At 41.0% G+C, this 15,156-nt stretch overlaps 1 protein-coding gene across 1 annotated transcript in view; it reads right to left on the minus strand.

Moving 5' to 3' along the window:
* ABI3BP (ABI family member 3 binding protein) overlaps positions 1-15,156 on the minus strand; it is a 288,504-nt gene that overhangs the window by 49,242 nt on the left and 224,106 nt on the right. The window contains exons 52-53 of the mRNA XM_059890043.1: positions 13,999-14,073; positions 1,405-1,482 (exon numbers count right to left, since the gene is read on the minus strand). Of these exons, the coding sequence (XP_059746026.1) occupies positions 1,405-1,482; positions 13,999-14,073 (153 nt within the window). The remainder of the gene's footprint in view (positions 1-1,404; positions 1,483-13,998; positions 14,074-15,156) is intronic.

Raw genomic sequence — 15,156 nt, forward strand, 5'->3', positions numbered from 1 at the left:
TGGGTGACAGAGAATAGATTCTACGGAAAAGTGCCTGTGAGTAATACTTTCTAATGTTCTTCTAAATTAGTGCTTGTAATGTACCCAGGGATAATAAAGCACACGAGTTAATGGGGAAAATATTCTCTAATTATGGATAAAAATATATCAGTAAACCTGCCCTTTGAAAGGCTGTACAAATGTACAGAATTTAACATCTTTTGCTTCTCGTATAGATTCAACAGTAGCATTTCTGAGTTTCATTGTCTCCAATTGCCTTTGCTTTGCAGACTACAATTCTTGCACCATTTTAGCTTTGAGTAAAGCATATAATTTCCCCTTTAGTAGGTGTTCCACTCCATCCCCCAACTATATTACATAATTATAATTAAACCAACACTTTCAGAACTTCTCAAATGATTACAAGAAAGTAGCCCCTAATGGTAGAAGCAATAAGCCTGTGCCCATGCAGATCAGAGCCACCACACAAGGGCACCTGGCCCGGCAGCTGTAAGTGGGAGGCAAAATTTCACACCCACTCTGCTCTCTCACCCACCCATGAGCCTTCATGCAAGGACGCCAACCCAGAGGAAAGGCACATTTTTCTAAATGGTTTGCCTGAAGGGCAGAGAGGAGAGAAATCTTTTTATAATCTTCACAAAGACTGACAAGGCTAAAGTTCCTGAAGCAGTCCACTGTAACCCAAATTTTCTTTGAAGTCCTGTGTTATAAGCTTAAAAATTCATCTCTTTCTTTGCATAATGTATTGGCTTAATAATCTTCAAGCAAAATTGACAATCCAAGAAAATGCCCTGTGACTTTAAGTACTTCCTGGGATATTAGGAATTGTGCACATGCGTGCATGAGTGTGCATATGCTGGGGGTAGGGAGGACTGAGTTGTGATGATAGAATAGAAATGTCTCACCCAGACATTAATACATCAGAGTAGGTTTCACAGCATCCTTCTACAAAGCACGGAGCTCTTATTCAATGCAAAGATATTACCACTTCCTAATTTTGGCCTATTATATAGAGAACAGTCTCAAAGTAGAAACATAAATCATTTCTGGAAAAAGGATATTATAATAAACTACATAAGAGGAAAACTTGTATATGATGAAAACTAGAATCCACAGTTACTTTTCAGCATTTGATCCAATGTGGCCCCTTGGGATATTATGTGAAGTAATTATTAAATCAGTTCCTCATTAGAGGTTCTTATTAATATTCAATTTGTGCACAAAGCACTTTTCATTTTCCCAAATAGTTTAGTATGTTTATCTAGCAATACCCAGGTACTTTTAGCATGGATTGGATGCTTTGGGGACTGTGAGCATGCTACTTGTTTTGTGGCAGCACATATAACTTGCAGCTACAAGTTTCAGAGCAGAACTGAGTGAGGGAGTCAGCCTCTTATTCCTTACCTGGTTTTTTTGTGGGGTGAGACGAATCCATTGATACATTTCTACCAGTACCAGATGGCAGTGGGACTTGCTTGACCCCTGTGAGCAGAGATAATGACAGAATAAATAGATAGCTAAAATGTGATAAACATTCTTCACAGAAGCTTCATAGAATTGTCAGTGATAATGTGCATTTTTTTTAAGAACAAGGATACTGGTGTTTTTGTGCCTAGACATTTTGATTGGCTTCTCCCGTCTGCATACAGAAAAAAATATCTAAAGCCCTACTGCATTCACCGGTTGTGATTTTATTCTCTGAAGATTTAGAGTTTGATTTTTTGATCATGGCTTTGTATTAATTTTCTATGCAGCCCACCCTGCACTGCCTGCCTGGGTGTTATTGTCTTGCCAGAAGGATTTCATCTACAGTGACTGACTTTTTTTTTTTGCCAATATTTGTGTGTAAATTCTGTGGTTTTAAAAAATATTTTTCTCTAACTCCTCTACCCCCAATAAAAACCCTTATAATTCCAACATGTTTGGGTTTGTACCTAATGAATTGACTTTAAAAATATTCTTTGAGAAATCTTGGTTAGCAGGCTGGTTAGGCCACAGACTGGATCTGTACTCTTGAAATTTGTAAATTAGTCCTGGGCATGCCTTGAACTCCAAATTGCTGTTTGGAAGAAACTGATCTGAAAATTACCCTGCGTGCTATTTTATCTCCTAAGTCTCTCAAACATAATCTGTTGGTTATTACTAAGTCATTCACCTAAATACCCATGCTAGGATTTTGGGTAGAGATCCTAAGGGTAGAGGGAACCAACTTACTTTTTGTCCTATATTTTAAAAGTTATTATTCTTTTACATTATAAAATAGTCTTCCCTGACATGGCTGGCAGTCTCCACTAAGGAATAATAAGAACAGACATTCAGAATCTCAAGAGTGAATATTATCTTAGATATAGTGGCTCATCTTGAACTTCCCAGGTGGTGCAGTGGTAAATAACCTGCTTGCCAAAAAAAAAAAAAAGAACCTGCTTGTCAGTGCAGGAGACACAAGAGACGTGGGTTCGATCCCTGGGTCAGGAAGATCCCCTAGAGAAGGAAATGGCAACCCACTTCAGTATTCTTGCCTAGAAAATGCCATGGACAAGAGGAGCCTGGTGGGGCTCCTCTTATAGTCCATGGGGTTGCAAAGAGGAGGATATGACTGAGTGTGTGCACACACACGCACGCACGCACACAATGGCTCATCCTAAAAAATGAACCCATGCTCTGAGGACATGTGTGTGTGTGTATGCTCACTATAATATGTACTAAAAATAAGAATAAAGATTGAATTAATATACTGGCTATGATATTAACAAGAACAAGCACAGTCACAGCCCTGTTTTGAGTGCTGTTCCAGGACTCTGTAGGGACATTACACACTCAGCCTCATGTAATATGTAGGCAGAGATATTAAGTACACAACAGAAGCTTTGCTTGCCAAAAATTAGATGACATTTTCACATTACTTTATGAAATTATTAATCATGATTGTATATAATGAAAATTAATCAGTCCAGGGATTGAACCCAGGTCTCCCACATTGTAGGCAGAGTCTTTACTCTCTGAGCTACCCAAGAAACTCATTAATATATTACTAACATCATGCAAAGAGTTGACTCACTGGAAAAGACTCTGATGCTGGGAGGGATTGGGGGCAGGAAGAAGAGGGGACAACAGAAGATGAGATGGCTGGATGGCATCACCAGCTCGATGGACGTGAGTTTGAGTGAACTCCGGGAGTTGGTGATGGACATGGAGGCCTGGTGTGCTGCGATTCATGGGGTCACAAAGAGTCAGACATGACTGAGCGACTGAACTGAACTGAACATTAACTATAATAATAATTATGATTAACATTAATTTATGAAACCTAATATTGCAATTCCACATCCTCTTCTATTTGAATAACAGATAATATATAAAATCATGGTGAATGTTTGTATGGAGTCAGGGATCAAATGCTGTTTATCTGTGGTAGGAATAAAATGTTTCTGCGGTCAATGACTATTTTGTGGCTCATCCCACAGGCACTGTGAGAACAGCTCATGGGTCTTCTTTCTGTGCCCTTCTCTGAGTGGTAATGGGAGTGGGAAATGACTCACTGGGTGGTTACTCTGTCTGTGGCTTAGGGGAATGCAATTCATTTGTGTCACCAGGAAAACCTGGCCTGCTGATACCTGATTTACCACAATTTTTCAAAGGTAAAATCACATTATGTCCTCTGGCATGCTAGCAGGCTATGTGTGCCTTCAGTAGACCCCTATTCACAGTCTTTTTCCAAATCTTTCCACCCTTAGAAAAACAAAGTATGTTGATCCAATACTGCACAAGCACCTTCGATATTCAAGACCTGATTTGATCCATACATCCCTTCTGGGTGGGAGATACCACGGGGGTCTCACAGAGGAGGAAACCAAGGCAAGGGGAGTACTTGTCCAGGGTCTCACAGTTAAATGGAGGCATTCACGCCCACGTATGCCCGGCTCCCAAGCCCATTTCTTGAGCACTAATTGGGATAGTACAGGGTACGTTTTTCTGTCATCATCTTCCCTCCAATAAAGAGAAGGCCCAAAGTGGCATCACTGGCGCTAAAGCCTAGACTTAAAACCTGACTTAACTGCAGTTTTGATTTTCCCCAGAAATGTAATCTCAATCAACCAGTCTGGAAATTTCTAGTCAGCCCCTGTGAGGTAATCTGTCACAGGAGCCCTCTTCATCCTCCAGAAGAAGAGGTGACCTCCAATGGTAAAATCCAAGCAAATCCCTTCTACCTCAAAAGGTGTCCTGGCTTCAACATAGTATTTTCTTTGGTTAGTAGTTCTCTTGCCCCACACTTGTTCCTGTACATGTGCTTACAGCAGGGGAAGGGGAGGGTGGGCACACTGGGAGAGTAGCATCGCCATGCATCCTCTACCATGTATGAAATGGTAGTGGGAAGCGGCTGCACAGCACAGGGAGCTCGGCTCAGTGCTCTGCGATGACCTAGAAGGGTGGGATGGGGGTGAGAGGGAGGTCCAAGAGGGAGGGGAACACATATATAGACACACACACATGTACACTCACACACAGGTACACACATATGCACACATGTACACTTTGTTGTACAGTAGAAACACAAATTGTAAAGCAACTGTCCTCTAATAAAAAAATAAAACTTCCAGTTCGCACAAGTCTTTGGAGCGCCATTCTAGTCACCACGTAGGATGCTGCTTGATTCATAAATTGCTGAATGCATGCTGTGATAAGTCGCTTGAGTTGTGTCCAACTCTTTGTGACCCTATGGACTGTAACCCACCAAGCTCCTCTGTCCAGGGAATTCTCCAGGCAAGAATACTGGAGTGGGTTGCCTTGCCCTCCTCCAGGGGATCTTCCCCACCCAGGGATCGAACCTGGTCTCTTACCATCTCTGGCACTGGCAGGCAGGTTCTTTACCACTAGCACCACCTGGGAAGCCCAATAAAGCCAGTTAAATCATCAAATTTACTTGGCTGAATTTTTTTTTTTTTAATGCTTCTCTTTTGCCTCACAATGACTCTGACTTTAGCTCTCAGGTCCTATACTCTGTATTTCAGGTGTCTGAAGTGCCACCACTGGGTGAGGGCTAAACAACCACGGCTGGCAAGCAGGTACCATGCAGTCATGCCACTGATATGTGGGAGTCAGAGAGAAAAGCAAGGATGACATGGTTTTCTAACCACGAATATGCAGATCCACCAAGTCACGGGCTGGTGAAATGGAGAACTTAGAATCTAAAACTCTGCAGGATTACTTTACGAATAAGAGAAAAAAATAGAAACATCCCTGGCCTCTTTTCTAATAAAGGGAGAAATAAGTCATTTTTTGTCATTTTCTGTATAGGTAGAGATGGAAGCATCATAGTATTATGATCCTTGTAGGTTAAGTACCCAAGTCAGCAGTGTCAGTTGCTAAACTGGATTTTGTCCAGCCTTCAGAACTAAAGAAAAGCCAGCAGTGGATGAGAACGCTGGGGAGAGCCCTGCCGAAGGCAGCTGTGGGACTCAGGGAAAAGGCACTGAACTGGGGACAAGAGACTGAAGTCCAGTTCTGGGCTTGGCTCCATCTGGCTGTGGTTTGCACGTCAGCCACTAGCATGTGAGCACAGGACCTGGAGGCCAGTGAACTTCTGTGGCCCTGAATTGAGGAGAGCCGATAAAGGCCAAAGCAAGCAGAGAGGCAATGGGAGGGCAAAGGAGGAAACCAGTAACAGATAGTGCAGAGAAAGAATCCTCAGAACTGACATCTGATGAGCCAGTCTGGCTCAGGCTGCAACGTGAATTGTTTCTCCCTCATGCAGGATTAATCCACTATTTTCTCAAGGGCAGCACTGGCTCTGAAAGCACCAAGACCTGAACTTCAATGTAAGCCCCCAATTGTCATACGGAAATTCTCCAAAAATCTCTTGATTTACATAGTTCACCCCTTAGCAATTTATTGTCAGAAATGAAGTAATGATTTTGGTATTTTTAACCATGGTAACAGAAACTTTGCAAACAAACACAGCACACTGGGAATTGATTTCCGAATGTATTCGAGACTGTTCCTCATGACCAAAAAGGAGTGGTGTTTATGGGTGATTGGTCTCCTCACCCACGTCTCAAGATCTCAGCACCTGGCTGCAAGGTCAGGGACGAAGGGCCAGCAGACTGGAAGATTTCGCTGCAGCTCAGACAAACACATTCCTCACCTGGGAGGCATCTGGGTTTTGGTTGTCAAGCACACTCCATGTGGGTCCAGTGAAGTGTGGATTCCTCATTAGGACAGAATGGAGCAAAGAAAGGAGTCTGGGATTCAGGTATTAACATATCTGCCAAACCACATGTGCCAAGGGGGTTTCCAAACTATACTTTGCTGGCACACGTGGGCCTTCAAGAAATGTTAGTTGAATGAAAGAACAGTTGCACAACTCAGCAGCTTTCTTCTACGGTGAGAAAGGTGGAGACTATCTGGCAAAGGATGGGTGATTTTTTCTGTCAAAGGTCAGAGAGTAAATATTTTCAGCTCTGCAGGCCATACTGTCTCTGTCACAACTATTCAGTCCTGCCACTGTCTTGTGAAAGTTTCTATAAAACCTTGTTTACGAAAAAGGGGCAGTGAACTGGGTCTGGTCTGTGGCATTGTACTTTGTGGGTCTCCCTGGTGACTCAGTGGTAAAAGGCTTCCCTGGTGGTTCAGTAGTAAAGAATCTGCCTGCCAATGCAGGAAACCCAAGAGATATGGGTTTGATTCCCAGGTCAGGAAGATTCCCTGGAGAAGGAAGTGGCAACCCACTCCAGTATTCTTGCCTGGGAAATCGCTTGGACAGAGGAGCCTGGCAGGTTACAGTCCATGGGGTTGCAAAGAGTTGGACATGACTTCAGTTCAGTTCAGTTGCTCAGTAGTGTCTGACTCTTTGCGACCCCATGAATCGCAGCATGCCAGGGCTCCCTGTCCATCACCAACTCCCGGAGTTCACTCAGACTCATGTCCATCGAGTCAGTGATGCCATCCAGCCATCTCATCCTCTGTCGTCCCCTTCTCCTCCTGTCCCCAATCCCTCCCAGCATCAGAGTCTTTTCCAATGAGTCAACTCTTCGCATGACGTGGCCAAAGTACTGGAGTTTCAGCTTCAGCATCATTCCTTCCAAAGAAATCCCAGGGCTGATCTCCCTTAGAATGGACTGCTTGGATCTCCTTGCAGTCCAAGGGACTCTCAAGAGTCTTCTCCAACACCACAGTTCAAAAGCATCAATTCTTCAGTGCTCAGCCTTCTTCACAGTCCAACTCTCACATCCATACATGACCACAGGAAAAACCATAGCCTTGACTTAGCACACACATTTGTACTTTGTGCAATCCCCTGGTCTAGGCATGCTTTTGCATCTCAAGTTGGTTATAAGCATGTGCTGCTGCTGCTGCTGCTGCTAAGTCGCTTCAGTCGTGTCTGACTCTGTTCGACCCCATAGATGGCAACCCACTAGGCTCCCCCATCCCTGGGATTCTCCAGGCAAGAACACTAGACTGGGTTGCCGTTTCCTTCTCTAATGCATGAAAGTGAAAAGTGAAAGTGAAGTCGCTCAGTCGTGTCTGACTCTAAGCATGTCGAACATATCAATTAAGGTGAGATGTATCTCTGGAAACCCTGAAAAAGCAGACTGCTGGAAAAATGACCTACCTAAACTTCATTCTCTGAAGGTTACTTTCTAACTTTAAGGTGGAGAAATATTATACATATACATGTGAAATGAACATAAATCAGGTTAAATATCTATAATGATGTTATGAATTAAGAAACTTGGGTCAAGATAGTCTAAATATTGCTGGGTGTTTATGGCGTCATTGCAAGATTTGTATAGAGACCTAAAGAATCAAAGGTCCATAGTTTTAAGGCCTCAGAATCTTTCTCTTTTAGTTTTACAAAGGACCAACAGTAAATATTTTTATGCCTAAGACTATGAAGAACATGTCCTATACATCCTAAACACATCCTTTTATCAGCTGATTTTTTAAAATGTAAAATATATGTACTGAAAATTTCAGCAAGAAAAATTATAGTAAAATATATGTGAGGTGGATAAGAATCATACATATTCTAGGCAAAATGTCAAAGTTGGATGAAAAATCAGTTAACACGGAAATGTTGTTCTCATTAATACCCAATTGAGGCTAGAAGTGAGTGTGAATGAGACAATAGGGCTGGGTCAGAGAAGAAAAGAAATCTGATGTGAATACCTGCATTTCTATTAACAAGTCAGATTAAAACCATGCACAAAGTAAGGCAGACTCTTGTCTATAACCTGAAGAGAACAGATTTAAAAACTTCTTTTTCTCACCCATTTCTCAAAACATTATTCCCCAGGCAAATAATTTGAAAGCTGTTAGAACTTTCTTTCATAATATGCTATGTAATATCATCTGTGATTTGTATTTCATTTATTTTCTTTCTGGTCTTACTGTATTGGCTTACACTCCACTTCTGTTTTCAATGGAAGGGGAAAAAGTAGGAATCCCTACTTATATTCTTGATATTAGAAGAAAAATATTCAGTCTGGGAAATGAGATGTTAGCTGTAGGTTTTTCTCAGATGCCCTTTATTAGAGGGAGGAAATTTCTTTTATTTCTAGTTTTCTGAGAGTTTTCAACACGGTGGTTTTTGAATTTTGTATCATGGCTGATTTTTTATTTATTGAGATGATCATATGATTTTTTTCCCCTTTGTTCTGTTAATGTGGTTCAGTTCAGTTGCTCAGCCGTGTCTGACTCTTTGCAACCCCATGGACTGCAGCATGCCAGGCCTCCCTGTCTGTCACCAACTCCTGGAGTTTATTCAGACTCATGTCCTTTGAGTCGGTGATGCCATCCAACCACCTCATCCTCTGTCGTCCCCTTTTCCTCCTGCCTTCAATCTTTCCCAACATCAGGGTCTTTGCCAATAAGTCAGTTCTTCACATCAGGCGGCCAAAGTATTGGAGTTTCAGCTTCAACATCAGTCCTTCAAATGAATATTCAGGACTCATTTCTTTAGGATGGACTGGTTGGATCTCCTTGCTGTCCAGGGGACCCTCAAGAGTCTTCTCCAACACCACAGTTCAAAATCATCAATTCTCCGGCACTCAGCTGTCTTTATAGTCTAACCCTTACATCCATACATGACTACTGGAAAAACCATAGCCTTGACTAGATGGACTTTTGTTGGCAAAGTAATATCTCTGCTTTTTAATATGCTGTCTAGTTTGGTCATAACTTTTCTTCTGGGGGCAAGCATCTTTTAATTTCATGGTTGCAGTGAGCTTCTGCAGTGATTTTGGAGCCCCGCAAAAAAGTCTGTCACTGTTTCCATTGCTTTCCCATCTATTTCCCATGAAGTGATGGGACCAGATGCCATGATCTTAGTTTTCTGAATGTTAAGCTTTAAGCCAACCTTTTCACTCTCCTCTTTCACTTTCATCAAGAGGCTTTTTAGTTCTTCTTCACTTTCTGCCATAAGGGTGGTGTCATCAGAATATGAGGTTATTGATATTTCTCCCAGCAATCTTGATTCCAGCTTGTGCTTCATCAAACCCAGCTTTTCTCATGATGTACTCTGCATATAAGTTAAATAAGCAGGGTGAAAATTTACAGCCTTGACATACTCCTTTCCTGATTTGGAACCAGTCTGTTGTTCCATGTCCAGTTCTAACTGTTGCTTCCTGACCTGCATACAGATTTCTCAGGAGGCAGGTAAGGTGGTCTGATATTCCCATCTCTTTAATAATTTTCCATGCTTTCTTGTGATCCACACAGTCAAAGGCTTTTGCATAGTCAATAAAGCAGAAATAGATGTTTTTCTGGAACTCTCTTGCTTTTTCCATGATCCAATGGATGTTGGTAATTTGATCTCTGGTTCCTCTGCCTTTTCTAAATCCAGCTTGAACATCTGGAAGTTCTCGGTTCACACACTGTTGAAGCCTGGCTTGGAGAATTTTGAGCATCACTTTGTTAGCGTGTGAGATGAGTGCAACTGTTCAGTAGTTTAAGCATTCTTAGGAGAAGGCAATGGCACCCCACTCCAGTACTCTTGCCTGGAAAATCCCATGGACGGAGCAGCCTGGTGGGCTGCAGTCCATGGGGTCGCTAAGAGTCGGACACGACTGAGCGACTTCACTTTCACTTTTCACTTTCATGCATTGGAGAAGGAAAAGGCAACCCACTCCAGTGTTCTTGCCTGGAGAATCCCAGGGAGAGGGGAGCCTGGTGGGCTGCTGTCTATGGGGTTGCACAGAGTCGGACACGACTGAAGCAACTTAGCATAGCATAGCATTAAGCATTCTTTGGCATTGCGTTTCTTTGGGATTGGAATAAAAACTGACCTTTTCCAGTCCTGTGGCCACTGCTGAGTTTTCCAAATTTGCTGGCATATTGAGTGCAACACTTTCACAGTACCATCTTTTAGGATTTGAAATAGCTCAACTGGAATTCCATCACCTCCACTAGCTTTGTTTGTAGTGATGCTTCCTAAGGCCCACTTAACTTCACATTCCAGGATGTCTGGCTCTAGGTGAGTGATCACACCATCGTGGTTATCTGGGTCATGAAGATCTTTTTTGTATAGTTCTGTGTATTCTTGCCATCTCTTCTTAATATCTTCTGCTTCTGTTAGGTCCATAACACTTCTGTCCTTTATTGTACCCATCTTTCCATGAAATATTCCCTTGGTATTTCTAATTTTCTTGAAGAGATCTCTAGTCTTTCCCATTCTACTGTTTTCCTCTATTTCTTTGCACTGATCACTGAGGAAGACTTTCTTATCTCACCTTGCTATTCTTTGGAACTCTGCATTCAAATGGGTATATCTTTCTGTTTCTCTTTTGCCTTCTGCTTCTCTTCTTTTCACAGCTATTTGTAAGGCCTCTTCAGACAACCATTTTTCCTTTTTGCATTTCTTTTTCTTCGGGATGTCTTGATCCCTGCTTCCTGTACAATGTCACAAACCTCCATCTATAGTTCTTCAGACACTCTGTCTATCAGAGCTAGTCCCTTGAATCTATTTCTCAGTTCCATTGTATAATTGTAAGGGATTGGATTTAGGTCATACCTGAATGATCTAGTGGTTTTCCCTATTTTCTTCAATTTAAGTCTGAATTTCGCAGTAAGGTGTTTATGATCCAAGCCACAGTCAGCTCTGGGTCTTGTTTCTGCTGACTGTATGGAGCTTTTCCTTCTTTGGCTGCAAAGAATATCATCAATCTGATTTTGGTGTTGACCATCTGCTGATGTCCATGTGCAGAGTCTTCTCCTGTGTTGTTGGAAAAGGGTGTTTGCTATGGCCAGTGCATTCTCTTGGCAAAACTTTATTAGCCTTTGCCCTGTACTCCAAGGCCACATTTGCCTTTTACTCCAGCTATTTCTCGACTTCCTACTTTTGCATTCCAGTCCCCTATAATGAAAAGGACATCTTTTTTGGGTGTTAGTTCTAGCAGGTCTTGTAGGTCTTCATAGAACCATCCAACTTCAACTTCTTCAGCATTACTGGTTGGGGCATAAACTTGGATTCCTCTGATACTAAATGGTTTGCCTTGGAAATGAACAGAGATCATCTGTCATTTTTGAGATTGCATCCAAGTACTGCATTTTAAACTCTTGGTTGCTAGGATGGCTACTCCATTTCTTCTAAGGGATTCTTGCCCACAGTACTAGATATAATGATAATATGAGTTAAATTCACTCATTCCATTCCATTTTAGTTTGCTGATTCCTAAAATTTCAATGTTCACTCTTGTCATCTCCTGTTTGACCATTTTCAATTTGCCTTGATTCATGGACCTAACATGAATTTAGGTCCTATGCAATATTGTTCTTTATAGCATCAGACTTGACTTCCATCACCAGTCACATCCACAACTGGGTGTTTTTGCTTTGCTCCATCCCTTCATTCTTTCTGGAGTTATTTCTCCACTGATCTCCAGTAGCAGGTTGGGCACCTACCGATCTGTGGAGTTCATCTTTCAGTGTCCTGTCTTTTTGCCTTTTCTTACCGTTCATGGGGTTCTCAAGGCAAGAATACTGAAGTGGAAATTACACCGATTTGTTTGAATGGTAATACAAACATCCTTTCCTGAGCTAAATATCATTTGGTTGCTATATGACAAAGAGATGTCCCACCCATATTTCCAATCAAGGCTCTCCTCAGCTGAGGCTGACCCTGAAGGAGCTGACAATGGAATGCTGTCTACTGACCTTACTCCTTGCAGGTGGTCAGCCTGTTCTTCCCTGAGGGGGATCCCAATAGAGAAACACCAGAACATAGAACATGTGCAACACATTTTGATTGGGGATGTTAGTGGAGCAAAGAAAGGGGAAACAGCAAGATCAGCTTTGTTTATCTGTGCCCACCAACCTATTTTGATCAGCAACCAACTAATTAAACTGAAGAAGTCCTGGTAAAAGGTCTTCCTTTCAAAGCTAAGTTAGGTGAGTTATTACAAAGCTGACTTTATCTACACAAGAGGGTAACAGATGTCAATTTGTATCACAAGTAGCTCTGGAAAAAATTTTATACTACTGATAAACTAAAGCATAATCATGCTCTGTTTTCTCCCCAAAAGACAATTAACATAATTAACGTTTTCCTAGTGAGAATCACTGCTTGCTTATACTGAAGGTTAATGGCTTTCAAGTTCATCATAGCTGCTTGTTCTTTCATTTGCTCTGCTGACATAAATGCTTTCTTCTATTTTTACTTAGACAAACTCTGGGGAATTACTTTGAATATTCAGAAGGTGGCGTTGTTCACAGCCAGACTGTTTACATCAGACTGAGACACTACGTACTGCCTGGTCCCACTTGGGAAGAATAAAGGGAACAGCTGAGCACAAATAAATATTGGAATGCTTTTTTGCTTTTCATGAATCAGGAATTTATAGTATCTGTCTCATTAATTGAAGGAAAGTGAATTCCTAGAACTTCAGAATTGTAATAACCTAGTACAGAAACACATCCTAAATAAAAATCTAAATCATTTTTAGACTGAATACGTGTCTTCAGATACTATTCACATCTTTCTCATTAAGGAACAATTAATTATGGGTTGATTATATATACATATATATGCATTAAGCAAACTATGTTGTTTATGCACTTTTACATAAGCAGGCACAAGATCTGCATTATTTAAAAAATATTTCAAGGGAACAATGCAATCCCATATTAAGGCATTTGATAACTACCATTTATCCACTGAGTGAGTTGAGTGAACTTTTATCAGTTATTTGTCCTAGTTATCTATATGATGTCCCATAGATAAGATTGGGGCAGGGAAATATCATTTAATCAAACTGAATGATTTGGAAATATGCTTGTAACCAGGGTGATCATTTGCTAATTGCTCTTCTCATTTAAAAAGCTTCCCTGGTGGCTCAGATGATAAAGCATCTGCCTACAATGCAGGGGACCTGGGTTTGATCCCTGGGTTGGGAAGATCCCCTGGAGAAGGAAATGGCAACCCACTCCAGTACTCTTGCCTAGAAAATCCCATGGACAGAGGAGCCTGGTGTCCATGGGGTCGCAGAGAGTTGGACACGACTGAGCGACTTCCCTCTTCTTCTTCTTCTCATTTAAATATCATATTCCAGGTTGCTAACAGATGTGGATCTTTTAAAAATATTATAATGGCACTTATGAAATTATAAACTTGAAAAACAATTGATAATTGCCTCAAAGACCAAACCTATATATGAAAATTTGAAGTTTTCCCTAATTTTGTAATCAGGGAAAAAGCTGTTTTGATATTTTAATTCATACTTAATCAGGATATTTTTAAGAATTAAGACTATATATTGTAGTTGATTTAGTGGACTGGGCTGAGAAAAGTAGAAAACTATTTGTTAATGTTTACAGAGACTTCTGAAATTTTGATTTTGGAATGATTTATAATTTTCAGTTCTGTGAACTTCCAAAACTAGTTATACGAACTTCCAAAACTAGTAAAAAAAGAAATTTAAATGTGAATTTAACAAAATTTAAAAAACTGAATGAAAACATTTAGAGTTTGATAGGATCAAAAGGAAATAAATCTGTGATCATTACCTGCTCCTAGTCCATTCCCTCTGGGTGTCCCACTGGGTCTGGGTCTACTAGGTCTTGTAGTTGTCTTATTCAGAACTATAATAAAGTGGGAAATAAACAGTTTAGACTTTTTTTTTTTTTTAGTTGAACATTTGCAGTCAAGGAAAATAAAGCTTCCCAGAGAACTGGAACTCATTTAACTGGCAACAAAAATGATGACTTACCAAAAACTAATGTTCACAATATAGAAATCACAATTTTGGTATGTTGAATTTGAGACCTGAGTATATACTCTGAGGTGACCTGGTCTAAGTGGGAAATAGCTTGCTTCATTTATAAGCAGTAGATACATTTCAAAATGGGCTTCCCTAGTGACTCAGACAGTAAAGAATCTGCCTGCAATGCAGAAGACCCTGGTTTGATCCCTGGGTTGGGAAGAACCCCTGGAGAAGGAAATGGCAGCCACTCCAGTGTTCTTGCCTGGAGAATTCTATGGACAGAGGCAAATGGTGACTACAGTCCATGTGGTCGCAAAGAGTGGGACACAACTGAGTGACTAAACTTTCACTACTTTCACACTCAAAACTGGGACTGAAGAAGGATCAGGACTACATATGCCCAGTGAAAACCCAAAACTTGGTGTGCATTTATTTTGTGTATTATTGTTAAGGCCTTAATTCCTAGCACGTAAGTTGGTGGTTCTTTTGGAGGAGTCTCTAGGTACACATCCTTCCTCATAATGCTGGTGTAAGTCTCATTATGATATGATAAAGCTTTTGAAATTTCTCTCCTGCTCTGTTGAGAGTCATAATAATACCAAAACATTGAAATTGTCTGTCTTAGTCTCCATTTGGCAGAGTTTTTAAGGAAAAGCACTTAAGTATGTTGCAATTAAAAGAGTGAGCTCTGGAGCCAGACTGCTTGCCTTCGACTCCACCTCCTAGCCCTCCTTAAGCCTTAGCTTCCTAAGCCTGGCCTCACAGGACACATGGTAAGCACCCACTCACCATTAGGCATACTGTTATTGTTTCCTTATTTTGTAGAAAGGTTTAATATAACCAATGACACATTAAGTTCTCAACAGTTATCATGATACAAAGTCACATGGAGGTGTATTTTTTTTTTAACAAAGATTTCTGCACCTGTTACCTTTAAGAGTTGCAGGATTACTAAAAAAAC

Source organism: Bos taurus, chromosome 1, assembly GCF_002263795.3.
Source record: "Bos taurus isolate L1 Dominette 01449 registration number 42190680 breed Hereford chromosome 1, ARS-UCD2.0, whole genome shotgun sequence".
Taxonomy (NCBI): domain Eukaryota; kingdom Metazoa; phylum Chordata; class Mammalia; order Artiodactyla; family Bovidae; genus Bos; species Bos taurus.